This window comes from Balearica regulorum, chromosome 24 (assembly GCF_011004875.1).
Source record: "Balearica regulorum gibbericeps isolate bBalReg1 chromosome 24, bBalReg1.pri, whole genome shotgun sequence".
Classification (NCBI taxonomy): domain Eukaryota; kingdom Metazoa; phylum Chordata; class Aves; order Gruiformes; family Gruidae; genus Balearica; species Balearica regulorum.
The window spans coordinates 2,739,647-2,751,448 of NC_046207.1; the positions used below are offsets into that span (position 1 = coordinate 2,739,647).

The window sequence follows — 11,802 nt, forward strand, 5'->3', positions numbered from 1 at the left end:
TCCCTGCAAACAACACAGCTCCTCCATGGGGTGCAGCACTGGATGGTCTGAGGAGCGTGTGGCAGGGTGAGAGTTACACTGGGGTGTAGGCCCCCGGGTAGACCTTTTCCTGCCTTAGGGACAAGCAGTAAGTGCACAGGAAGAACCCAAACCCCTCAGAGGACGGAAGTGCCTGGATTATGCCCACCTCCAGACCATGGCACAACCAGACCCATCCACCAGCTACCATCTCCCCTGACCTGCTCCCTGCAGCTGGTCAGGGCTTTGGGCATCTGCTGGCTCCTTCCCAACTGAGCAGCTCCTGTCCCAGCCACCCCAGGGTGACAGTAGGGCAGGGAGAAACACAGCGCGTGGCTATCCCCAGTGTTGGGAGCAGGGTGGGCAGGCTTCACCTCCCATCTTCAAATAAGATGTGCAAACCATGGCCAAACAAGGGTGCAGCGCTCCGGTTTGACATCGTTCCCGCTCTTGGGAGCAGCTGGCTTGTTATGGAGGGAATTCTGCAAAAAAAAAAAAAATTGTCCTCCCAGACAGATACCCCCTTATTCCCTTCCTTCCTGCCAGGTCTCTCTGTGTGCAGCTTAGTCTGTCAGGTCTGAGCTGGCTCACTGGTCCCACCATGGGTGTGGTTTGGCTGCCTTGAACCCAGCAAAGCTTGGGTCGGGTGGTTAAACATTGTCCTGGCTGGATGGCCAGGTCCCAGCTAGAGACCTCTCTGCCTTCTTGCTTGCTGCCAGTGGGGAAGTGAAAGCTTGAGGAGAGGAAGAACCACCAGCACGGGGGCTCTGGGACCACCTTGCTTCCACATGGCCTGCCCAAGCACGGGGTCTGCAGCTGCCCTGCCTTGCCTGCTACTTTGCATCCTATATCTCACAGCTGGAGCATCTGCAAAGCCGTAAGCCCTCTCTGTGTCTGCCTGTCCATGCCTGGTGGGATGGTGGTTGGTCTCGAGTGGTGTGACCGTTCTCGCTGTGACTGTGGTTGCTGGTTGGGGTGGAAATGCTTGGGGTGGTTGGTTGTCCCCATAGAGGACTGGGGTTGGTGTCTCCGAGTTGCTTTGGTGTAGGTGCAACCTCACACCAGTGGGTGAGCAGAACCTTTCCTCCCTCTGCAGATCGACCCCTCAGCTCTTTCCCAAGGTGTTTAGGCAAAGGGGGCTCCGCTCTGGTCTGTGCACTGGCCAGCCTCCCTGGGCAGAGCAGGGGGAAAGGCTGGGTGGTGTAGGCCTGTGGAGAGCGTCCAGATCTGGAAAAAAAACCAAGTACCCTCCAGCTTGAGAGTCTGGAGTGGAGGGGAACACTGGGATTTGGTGTGTGGTGGTCCCTGCTCTCCTCCACTACCGAGGTGTCCCCTCCCCAGGCACTACGCAGTGCTTTTCCCCTCCGTGCTCTACTACCCGTACCCGGGCAAAGTGCATGTCCACCTCATGGACCTGGACGAGCCCGTGCGGGTGACCCTCCACCTGGCAAGCAGCCATGGCATCCCCAACGTCACCCTGGAGAATCAGGACAGTGATATCCTCCAGCTGAACTGGCCCCACTTCTCCAACGTAAGTCACGGTTCTGTGGCAGGGCTGAGGACCTTGGGAAAGGGTCCCAGAGCTGGGCTGGGGGAACTGGGATGGACATGGGGGCCATCCTGGATGGGCAACGAGTGAGGTGAAGAGTGGAGGGACATGAGGCATGTACAACCTTGTGGGCTGTATCTGTGTCATCTTCCCACGCACACCAGTTCCCTAGGGCCTTCATGGGGCGATGGGGTGGTGATGATGGGGGGACAGGTATGACATCTCACTGGCATCCAACATAAAGGTTTTGCAACCATTTCTGCTATTTCCCCGGGGGCAGATTTCTACCCCTCCTGCAGGGATCTACGAGGTTGCGCATCTTCACGTCTCCATCCAGGGAGGTTCCCTGCAGGTCTCTGAACAGAAGAAAGTCCTGGTGAAAGCCCTGGAGTTGGGGACCTTGGTGCAGACAGACCAGGATGTCTACAAGCCTGGACAAACTGGTGAGGGGCAGGAGCTGCTGAACGAGCTTGCAGGCTCTGGGGATGGGGCACCCAGGTTTGGCTCCCAGACCCTCGCACTCACTCCTGCTCCTGCCTTTGCTCTCTCCAGTGAAGTTTCGAATTGTCCGTTTGGATCAAAACTTCATTCCCAGCAACAGGAAGGTGAGACAGAGTCGGGGCACGGGGGGGCACGGAGACAGTAGGATCCCCATTTGCCCAGGGCGACAGGTCTCGGCAGCAGCGGCACAGCCTTTGGAGTCCCCATGGGCGTGGAGGAGACGAGTGTGGGGAGAGAATCCCCCAAACACCGCAGGGACATGGGATGTGAGAGGGGGGACAGCAATTCCCAGCCTGAGTGCCCAGTGTACAGCCCTTCGCTTTCGGCACTGGCACAGGAGATGAATTATTCCATTTACAGCATCCCTTTGCTTGTCTTCTCTCGTGTGTAGATTTTATGCACCATTATGACACCCGCTGGTTTTAGACTCCTGGTGTTACACGGTGCTGGCAGGCACAACTGCACAGCTAATGCTGTTTGCACAACGCAGCCTCACCGCTCGCTTCCTGCTGCTCGGAAAAGGCAGCGTGACGGCTGTGGATGTGGCACGGGGAGCCGGGCAATGACAGTGACTCTGAGCCCTGCTGAGCCCCCAGCCCAGCAACCAGCTCTGTAGGGGCTGAGCCAGATCCCACAGGCTCAGCTCCCAGCTCAGCCCCAAGCTCAGCCGTCTGTGCTTTGGCCATGCTAAACTCTTCCTCTCTCTTTCTCTGCAGCTTCCCTTGGTGGCCGTGCAGGTGAGTTGTCACCCTGTGCCAGCCCCCTCGGGAGGAGCAAAGGGCCCCAGCACGTGTGTGATGCTGGGGACAAGGAGCAGGGCCAGGGACATCCCCACTGTGGGTGCTGAGAGAAGTTACAAGGAGGGGGGAGAAGGGCTTGGGTTCCTTGTCTGCATTTCCAGCCCATTCAGGGACAGCTTGCTGTCTGCCTGCAAGGCAGGAGGTCCTCTGGGGACATGCTGCTAAGGGACAGGTTACACGGATGAAGACAGCAGTGGCTCTTGCCACAGAGACTTTGACCCAAACTGGAGAACCCCCTGAGCTCCCAGTCCAGGCTGGAGCATCCCCCTGCCAGCTCCGGCTGCTGTACCCATGCTGGAGCTCAGCTAATACAGCTCCTGGGGTGGGGGTGAAATTCTCCTCCTGGAGAGGTGATGCCCTCAGGACGCTCTGAGCATGATGGCAGGGCAAAACCTCTGCTTCTTGCAAGGACACGCAGGGTGACTTGAGTCCTTGAGGTTGTCAACCTACCACCACCGCGCGCCCCATCTTCAGCCCTGCGAGTGAGGGCTGACCCGCCTGTCCCTGTGTGCAGGATCCCAGTGGGAACCGCGTGGCGGAGTGGTGGGAGGTGAGCCCACGGCAGGGCATCGTGGACCTGTCCTTCCCGCTGGCTGCAGAGCCAGCCCTGGGCACGTACACCATCGAGGTGGAGGGGAAGAGACACTCCTTCAGCGTGGAGGACTACGGTGCGTGGGGACAAAGGCTGAGCTCCACGTGAGATGTTTGGGAGCCATCGCGTGGGATGGCAAGAAACTCCCAAAGGAAGAAATAGGCACAATCCCATTCCCTGCTGGTGTCCCCCCAGGGCTGCCCCACTTTGAAGTGTTGATCCGGCTGCCCCGTATCGTGACGGTGAAGGACGAGAAGATCCCACTGGACATCTGTGGGCGGTGAGTTGGAGAACAGCCCCAGCAGCAAGGCTGGCTGCTCCCGGGGTGATGGTCCCCCAGCAGCCTCCCCATCCGCTCCCCTTCCTGCTGCCTCCTGACAGGTACCTGTCCGGGAAAACTTTCCGGGGAATGGCTGAGGCCAAGCTGTGCCAGTCCCACAAATATATTATTTTCCCAAAGGGATCTACGAGGATCTGTGCTGAGTTTAGGGGCCAGGTGAGAGCAGCAGGAGAGGGAGAAGGGACATGGGTGGTGGTCCTGGAAACGTTCCTCCATCTTGGGGTGCTTGGGCTGATGATGGCTGGGTGCATCGTTGGGGTATTGCCAGGTAATCCAGCTCTCCTGTGCAAGTGCTGCAAACCCAGAGTCATCCCAAAGAGGGCAGAGGAGCCAAGCAGGGACTCTTGAGGTGGTCCTCGGGCCAGGATGGGCAGGAACGGGACAGCTGCATGGCAGAGCGCTGTACCAGCCCCGGGGCAGGGGGTGGGGGGGCAAATGTGCAGGATCCAAGGGTTGCAGGACAGGATGGAGGGAGGCAGCAGCAGTGGAGCAAGCAGGAGCCCAAGGGTGACAGCAGATGACACTCAAGGGCCCAGCCACACGGCTGCTGTTAACATGGGTGACTCTCTCCTGCAGACGGGGAGGAACGGCTGCTTCTCCACCGAGGTGCTGCTGGCTTCCTTCAACCTGACCGGCTCCCACTACAAGAATCAGCTCTATGCCTACGCATCGCTGCTGGAGGAGGGGACCGGTGAGCACAGCCGTGCCGACAGCCACCCAGCGATGTCCTGGGGTGGTGGCACCTGGAGGATGTGACACAACTGCTCCTTTTGGGTGTCCCCAGGGTCTCTGTCCTTCCTATCCACAAGCATCAGCTGCTCTGTGCCCTTACTTGCTTTCATTTTGTTTTTCCTCTACTCCTGACTGCTGGAGCAATCCCCTAGGTCCTGAAGGCTGATCAGGAGTTTCTTCCCCTTCCATCATCCCATCTCCCGATGTCCCTCCATCATCCATCTCTCTTTCCCTGTTCTCTGCCTCCCTGAGACTAGTTAGTGTGCTTCATTAGTGCATGGAGAGCTAGTAGGGTAATTATTTTTCTTATCAAGTCTTTCTGACTTTGAATCTAGTTATAGTTGCTATTTGCCTGGGAGGGCTTGTTGAACACATCCCTAGGGTCAAGTAAAAAGCCCAATTTCAGCACAGTGCAGCTGCGAGTGGCCTCTTCTATTTGCTTGCAGCCTTTAAGAGGGGCATTTTGGGATAACGCTCGGTATTTTGGTAGCACGCAGATCTTGGCTGAGTGTGGTCCTGCTCACGCTACAGGTCCCATCACACCTGAGGACCATTTTTTGCATTTCTTGCCCAACGAGTGCTGTTTTGTACCGTGCAAACTTGCCCCTAACCACTGCCTGCAAGAGGACAGCTTTGTTTCATACAGCCACTTGCAAAGACAGCAGTAGGGAGCGAACGCGCAATGCTGTGTGTTGGAGACTCTCTGATCCATCTTTCCTGGAGTCACCAGGACAAATTGCTGATTGCCTCTCTCATCTCCCCCTCCTCTCTGCAGGGATGCAGCGTACAGCGACCAAAAGCTGTACAATTGTGAATGAAATGGCCACAATCACCTTTGAAAACACCGATAAATTCTACAAGCCTGGCATTCCCTACACTGGGACGGTAATGGGGGGTCCCCACACCTTGCTGTGCCCAATCCTGCTCCTGCTGACCCCCCAGCCCTGCTCTCCCACCCCTGCCCTCTGCCCCGTAGCTGCAGCCCAGACCAGGGCATCTCCCCTTCCCTCCCGCTGCAGATGTTGCTGAAGGGAACCAACGGCTCTGCCCTGAAGGAGAAGGAATTCCTGCTTGTGGTTAACACTAGAGAAAAAACGCAAAGAAAAACCCTGCTCACAGATAGATCGGGGAGAGCCTCCTTCGAGCTGGACACCTCTGGTTGGAATTATGAGATCTACCTGCACGTAAGTGACCCGTGTCCCACAACCCTCAAGCACCCTGGATTTAGTAAAGATCACAGAGGTTTTCTTACACAAAATCTTCCAGCCTGCCCTTGACCCCATTTGGTCTTTTTGCACCCACAGCATCCTATGATAAAGAGCTCCACCTGTTCAGTACCTTGATTGCCTGTCGCACCCCACAGACCCCAGCACCCTCCTCCTGCGCTGGGAAAAGGGGCTATTCTCACTTTTGATGTCTTCTGCAAGTTCTTCCTCTAACTCCTTGTCTCTGCCTTACTGTTTCCATATATCACTGCTAAATTTCAGGATCCTTTCTACCTTCACCAACTGGGCACAAGATCAGAGAGCTGGGGGATGCTTTTTCAGTTCCCACCATCTGCCCAGTACATACTGCTTAGCCATGCCTGCCTCCTCCTGCCATCTGCTGGCTACCCCTTTAGGAATCTTTTAGATAAGCCCTGTGATGGCACACAGCTCTATTTTTTTGGGTGCTGAGCACAGCTGGATTGCGTTTCTTAGCATACTGCTGCAGGGATGTGACAGCAAAGTGCATGGTCATGGCTGCAGAGCGGCTTTCCATCTCTACCGTGCTCTGCTGCTGAACTGATCTTTGCCATTGAGAGCCTCCATTTCCACCCCTCAGGGTGAGCTCAAGGATGACCCTCCAGCCTCGGAGCATGAAGGCAAGGAGTATCTCAACTACCAAAGTGCCACTCGCTACCTGTATCCCTTCTCTTCGGACAGCAAAAGCTTCCTGAAGATCCGCAGGGTGAAAAAGAAGCTGCCCTGCGGCCAGCCCCAGAACCTCTGGGTGGATTACTTGTTTGATGAGAAGGCCATGGGGATAAAGCTGCAGAGCCTGGACATGGTCTTCCTGGTGAGCCTTCACCTGGGGAGAGACAGGAGACTAGACATGAAGGGCAGAGCTCTGGGGAGGAGAATGAGGCTGTCTGGGGTGTGGGGTTAAGCCTTACCCTCCAGCAGAAGCCATTTCCAGCCAGCCCTGGGCTGGAGCTGTCAGGTCTTGGGGCATCATTTCCATCCCTCCTGCAGGATGCAGCTCTAATAATCTCTCCCTGAGCATCCCCCACAGCCTGCCCTCATTTGCTTGTGCCAGTTCCCTACCCAGCATCAGTTTAGTTGTTCCCATCTTCTCCTCTGCAGGTCCTGGCCAAGGGGACCATTGCCAACATCCTCAGGAAAGAGCTGCCTGCAGCGGCTGGTAGGTCCTGAGGCACGGACGGGCCGTGCAGGGCTCTGCTCTCCATGCCTGGTCACCATCTCACCTCCTTTCCCATGGCCTAGGGCTGAGTGGCTCCTTCTCCCTGGAGCTGCCCATCGGCCCCGAGCTGGCGCCCACGGCCAAGGTGCTGGGCTACGTGGTGCTGCCCAACGGTGAGATGGTGGCTGACAGCACTGAGCTCCGGGTGGCCAAGTGCTTCCCCAACAAGGTGAGTGGGGGCTGCTGGAGGTGGGGGAGTCGCTGCTGGGCTTGGTGGGGAGATGTGGGCACTCAGCCTTGCTCTTCAGCAGAGCCTTTCCTCATCCCCTGCAAATGGCTGGTCCCAGACTTTCCTTTCAGGGAGGGTTTCCCTTTCTCTCCCTTTCCTGTTGCTGCTGCGAACCACCTCCTGGCTTTGATCACCGTCCTCACTCTCCATCCTCCACTGGCGTTTGAGGTCAGGCTGTGGTACAGAGGTCCTTCCTGAGACCAGCTCCCCTCTCCCCTAACCCTCTCTTCAGGTGAATCTGTCCTTCTCGGAGCAGAGGGCTCTGGTGGGCTCACAGCTCTGCCTGAAGGTGCAGGCTGCCCCGGGGTCACTGTGCGCCGTCTATGCCATGGATCAACGCACGCGGTCCTCTGGTCCCAAGGGCAAGCTCAGCCCCAGCGTGGTGAGTCTGGGGTAACCTCCGTGCTGGAGTGGTCCTCGGCTGGGCTGGACTTGCTGCTGGGGCACGGGGATGGCGGTTTCTTTCCACTGTCGCCCATTTTAGGGGAGGACAGTAGGGACCTGGGGGAGCTGCCCATGCAGGATGAATGTTGGGTGTCTGGGAGCCCCCAGCGTGCCCCTGCCACCCACGTATTTTGGGACTCTGCAGGGGAGATCATGCTTTGCTGACCGGTGGTGCTGAGCCACAGAATTGCTCTGTGGTGCCTCCTGGGGTGGAAATCCTGAAAACAGGGTGTGGGCGGTGGGAAGCATCCCCTGCTCTTGAGGAGAAGAGTGACGGGGCAGTTATGGGTCCCAGCAGAGGGGCTGGCAGCAGGGCAGTGTCACTGCGATGCCCGAGGAGGTGCAGAAGCTACAGGGTGATGCTAGGGGAAAACAAAAGAGTTGGAGTTGGGCCAGGAGCATTTCAGGTCTTTCTCACCCAAAGTTCACGTGTTTGGTTTAGGTCTATAAATTACTCCCGATGTTTTCTGAAGACAGCTATCCTTTTGAAGTCGAAGAACCTGATTTACCTAGCTGTTGGATAAACATGTTTGGAGACATGATAGTAAGCCTTCCAGCCATTAACTGTTTTGATATGCCGAAGGAGAGCTGGCTGGATTGCCGCCGCAGCCTGTGGCGCAGGGAGGCACCGCAGTCTGACATGCAGCCAGGCTCCTACAGCCTGCTTAAGGTACGAACCCTCCAGCCCTGCCTCGCGCTCCTCTTCCTCCCAGGAAAGATTACTCAGGGTGCTGGGGGCACCCGGTCCCTCACCCAGCCCATATCTGTGCTCACAAACCATGGTCTTACATTGTCCAAATAACACGCCCTGCCCCTTCCTTCGCCATCACAGGGCAGACGCGAAATGCATCTGTTAGTCCAGGCACGGTGACACTTCACAGGGATGGGGCTAAGCTCTGCTCTTCCCATCACAAATCTGGGCGTAGATTGGCCTGGTAGTCCTCTGCTTTTTTGGGGTCCATGTCTCCCACTGGCAGCAAATCCAGGGGTCAGGGATGTTTGGGAATGGAGCAGGCAGAGTAGATCCAACAGACCTTTTCCAACTGTCCCTGTTGCAGCAGCTTCCCCCGTCACAGATATTCCAATTCTGCACTCCCATTGCAGCGTGGTGGGGGTGGTCCTGATCTTTGGGAGCTCTATTCTGGCATGGGGCTTTAAGCACATGTTGATTCCTTGCTTCAGGGAGGGATGGAAAGGTGTTTTGGTATCTCTGGGCTTCATGTGGTGCTATTCTCTCTCTCATGTGTCATGTTTCAGGATGCAGGTTTGAAAATCGTCACCAACGCTCAACTGGGCTGTGTACCAAACATCCAATTCCAAAGGGACCAAAGCCTTTTATACAGCCAAGGTGAGTGGAGAGTGTCTGTAACAGCCTCCATGCTGGCTACAGAAGGACGGGAGGGACAGGACATCCTGCTTCTTCCCATCCTTTCTGGCAGCACGTTCAAGTCGTACCCCTGTTTGCAGGAGCAGGACTGGAAGAGGATGAGCAGGCTGGTGTCATGCAGGACACAGGGATGCAGATGGAACTCTTGGGGACGTGGCTGTGGGAGCTGGTCCCTGTGGGGTGAGTAAGGAGCCCCAGCAGACCGCAAGCCAGATGACTGCCCTTATTGCACCAACTTCACCTCTGGGTGCAGAGCCCAGAACTCCGGTTTGGTGTCCATATATCCAGGAGTGACAGTGAGACATGTCCAGCCCCTTCCTTCGGACCTTAACACTGACCCTGGGAAAGATTGGAGCAGACCGAGTCCTGTAGGCAGGGGATGCCTAAGAGATAAGAGCGCGGATGGTACCTCTGCCCATCCCCAAGCGTGAGATGGCCACCGATGGTCCCCAGGACCTAGAGGAAGGGGGTTGGCATGCTCCTTCTGCTGGCTCTGCCCATCAGACCCAGCTTGCAAGGTCTGTCCATCTTCTACACAGGGACGGGGGCTCTGCGGAGGTGGCAGTGACAGTCCCTGATGCCATCACCGAGTGGGAAGCCGGGATGTTCTGCACATCCCCGTTGGGTTTGGGGCTGGCCCCTGCCACCACCCTCATGGCCTTCAAGCCCTTCCTCGTGGAGCTGGCGCTGCCCTACGCCGTGGTCCGGCACGAAGCCTTCACCCTCGTGGCCACCGTGTTCAACTACCTGCGGCAGTGCCTGCGGGTGAGCGGGGCTGGGGAGGGGGCCCTGGGTCTGGGGTCTGGGGCAGGATGATGGAGCTGTGGCCGTGGTCTGGCAGGTTCAGGTGACTCTGGCGGAGTCGGCAGAGCTGGAGGTATCAGCAGGCACGGATGGGGCGTACAGAGGCTGCGTCTGTGCAGACGAAGAGAGGACATTCCAGTGGAGTGTGCGAGCCACCAGCCTGGGTACAGAGGGGATGGCAAAGGGCTGGGGAGGGGGGAGGAGATCCAGCAGTGAGAGTCCTTGCAAAACTCCTCTGTGTCACTGCTTTTCTCCTTTCCTCCCCCTCCCAGCTCCCTCTCCCCTCTCTCCCCTTTCCCTTCTCCGCTCTCCAGCCTCTTCCCTCTATTTCCCATTGCACCCAGGAAGGCTCCCCGGGATGGCTCTGAGCTGGAGCCAGCCCCTGAGGCAGTGTCACAGCAACGTCCCCCATCTACCCCTGCAGGGAAGGTGAACGTCACTGTCACTGCCAAGGCCCTGCACTCCAAGAAGCTCTGCGGCACCGAGATGCCCGTGGTGCCAGCCCAGGGGCACGTGGACACCGAGACAAAACTCCTGATGGTGCAGGTGAGCTTCCACCATCCTCTCGCCAGGAGCAGAGCTGCACCCAAAGCGATCATCCCTGGAGTGGAGCAGAGCATCTCCTCATCCCTCGGCCAGGCTGGACGGAGCCTGTGGGTGCTACAAGGTGCAGGGACAGCACCAGCACCCACCGCAAGGGGAGAGTCTGTGTCCCTGCACCATCAGTGGGATGGTGCCTTCCCTTCCCTTCTCTTTTAGGGTGAGATTGGTAGATTTGAGGCCGCTGTTTGTGTGATGTTCAGTTTGCTCTCCTCATCACACTATGCACAGAGATGCTCCAAGGACAGCCTGGCTTGGCCTGGGTGGCCCTGAGCTCTCCTGGCCCATCAGGGCCAATGGACTGCTGGTGGGGATGGGGTCCAGGCAGGGTTCTGGGACAGAAAAGGGCGGACTGACTCTGATCCTGCTCTCATACGTGCTGTGTTCTTGGTTTTAAAGCCTCCAAAACTGATGTGAAGGGAAATTGCAGCAGCCTGGCTGTTCTTCTGCTCCGGACACCATTGCACCCCGCCAGACATCCACGGTCTCGAGGGCTGGCAGCCTTTTCCCATCCCTTCATCCCCTTCGTCTGACCTGGGAGGACCCTGCAGCAGCACGGGTGAGACAAGGACTATGAAACCCAGCCCTGCTGCCCAGCAGCCCTGCCATCCTGTGCGGGTCAGGGGCTGCCCGGGGAGCAGCCGCTCTGCTGCCCACCACAGTCGTGGTTCCCCCTGAGCGGATGCCAGTGCGATCCCTCGGAGAGGGGACCGGGGCAGGTGAGCTGACCCCAGGCTGACAAAAGGGATCAGTACAAGCCTGATGGCTGGGCATGGAGAGGATGCTCAGAGCTGTCCTGAGCACAGCCCTGCCCCCCCGCTCAGCCAGGCTGAAAAATAAAGAAAAATGCAAGTGGGATAAGGGAATTGGAAGTGGCAAAATGTTTTTCTTGCAATAAAGCTTCCTTTCTTCAGGCTCTTTCCCACCATCCTTGACTAAAGCCAGCCTTGTGTTCCAAAACACTTTGTGTTAGGGGCTCAGCACTCCTGTCCCCCTTAATGATGTGTCAGAGGGGCTCTGCCTTCACTTTGCTTTGCTGAATAAAAAACTGAGACCAAACCAGAGAGAGCATTCATCGCACGGGCACCAAGGCAGCAGAAGAAACAGCACAACGTGGGGTCAGGGGTGCATGGTTCGGGGGGGCTGAGGGACGACACATTGCAGCTCCTGCTCCGAAGCCACCAGCAGCACCGAATGCCAAATCCTCTGTGCAGTATTTCCCCTGGGCAGCCCTGCAGGCACCGATCGGAGAGGCAGAGGCTCGCCCCGCTCCCACATCGATCTCCCCTTGGCCACACTGCTCGTGGCCCCCACTGCATCCTGCCCCGTGCTCCGAAGGGCTC

The 11,802-nt window shown here is 57.6% G+C and overlaps 1 protein-coding gene across 1 annotated transcript; it reads left to right on the forward strand.

Annotated features, from left to right (window-relative positions):
• Positions 1-706: 706 nt before the first annotated feature.
• On the forward strand, positions 707-11,518 carry LOC142605098 (alpha-2-macroglobulin-like protein 1). The gene is made up of 22 exons (XM_075775292.1): positions 707-895; positions 1,360-1,549; positions 1,848-2,010; positions 2,120-2,172; positions 2,785-2,805; positions 3,383-3,536; positions 3,656-3,740; positions 3,842-3,956; positions 4,377-4,491; positions 5,308-5,417; positions 5,552-5,716; positions 6,357-6,590; positions 6,878-6,935; positions 7,019-7,164; positions 7,457-7,606; positions 8,111-8,338; positions 8,926-9,016; positions 9,136-9,235; positions 9,595-9,820; positions 9,897-10,023; positions 10,284-10,405; positions 10,859-11,518. Exons 1-22 carry the CDS (start codon positions 807-809, stop codon positions 10,874-10,876), a joined length of 2,760 nt encoding a protein of 919 aa, XP_075631407.1. The 5' UTR covers positions 707-806; the 3' UTR covers positions 10,877-11,518.
• Positions 11,519-11,802: the final 284 nt, after the last annotated feature.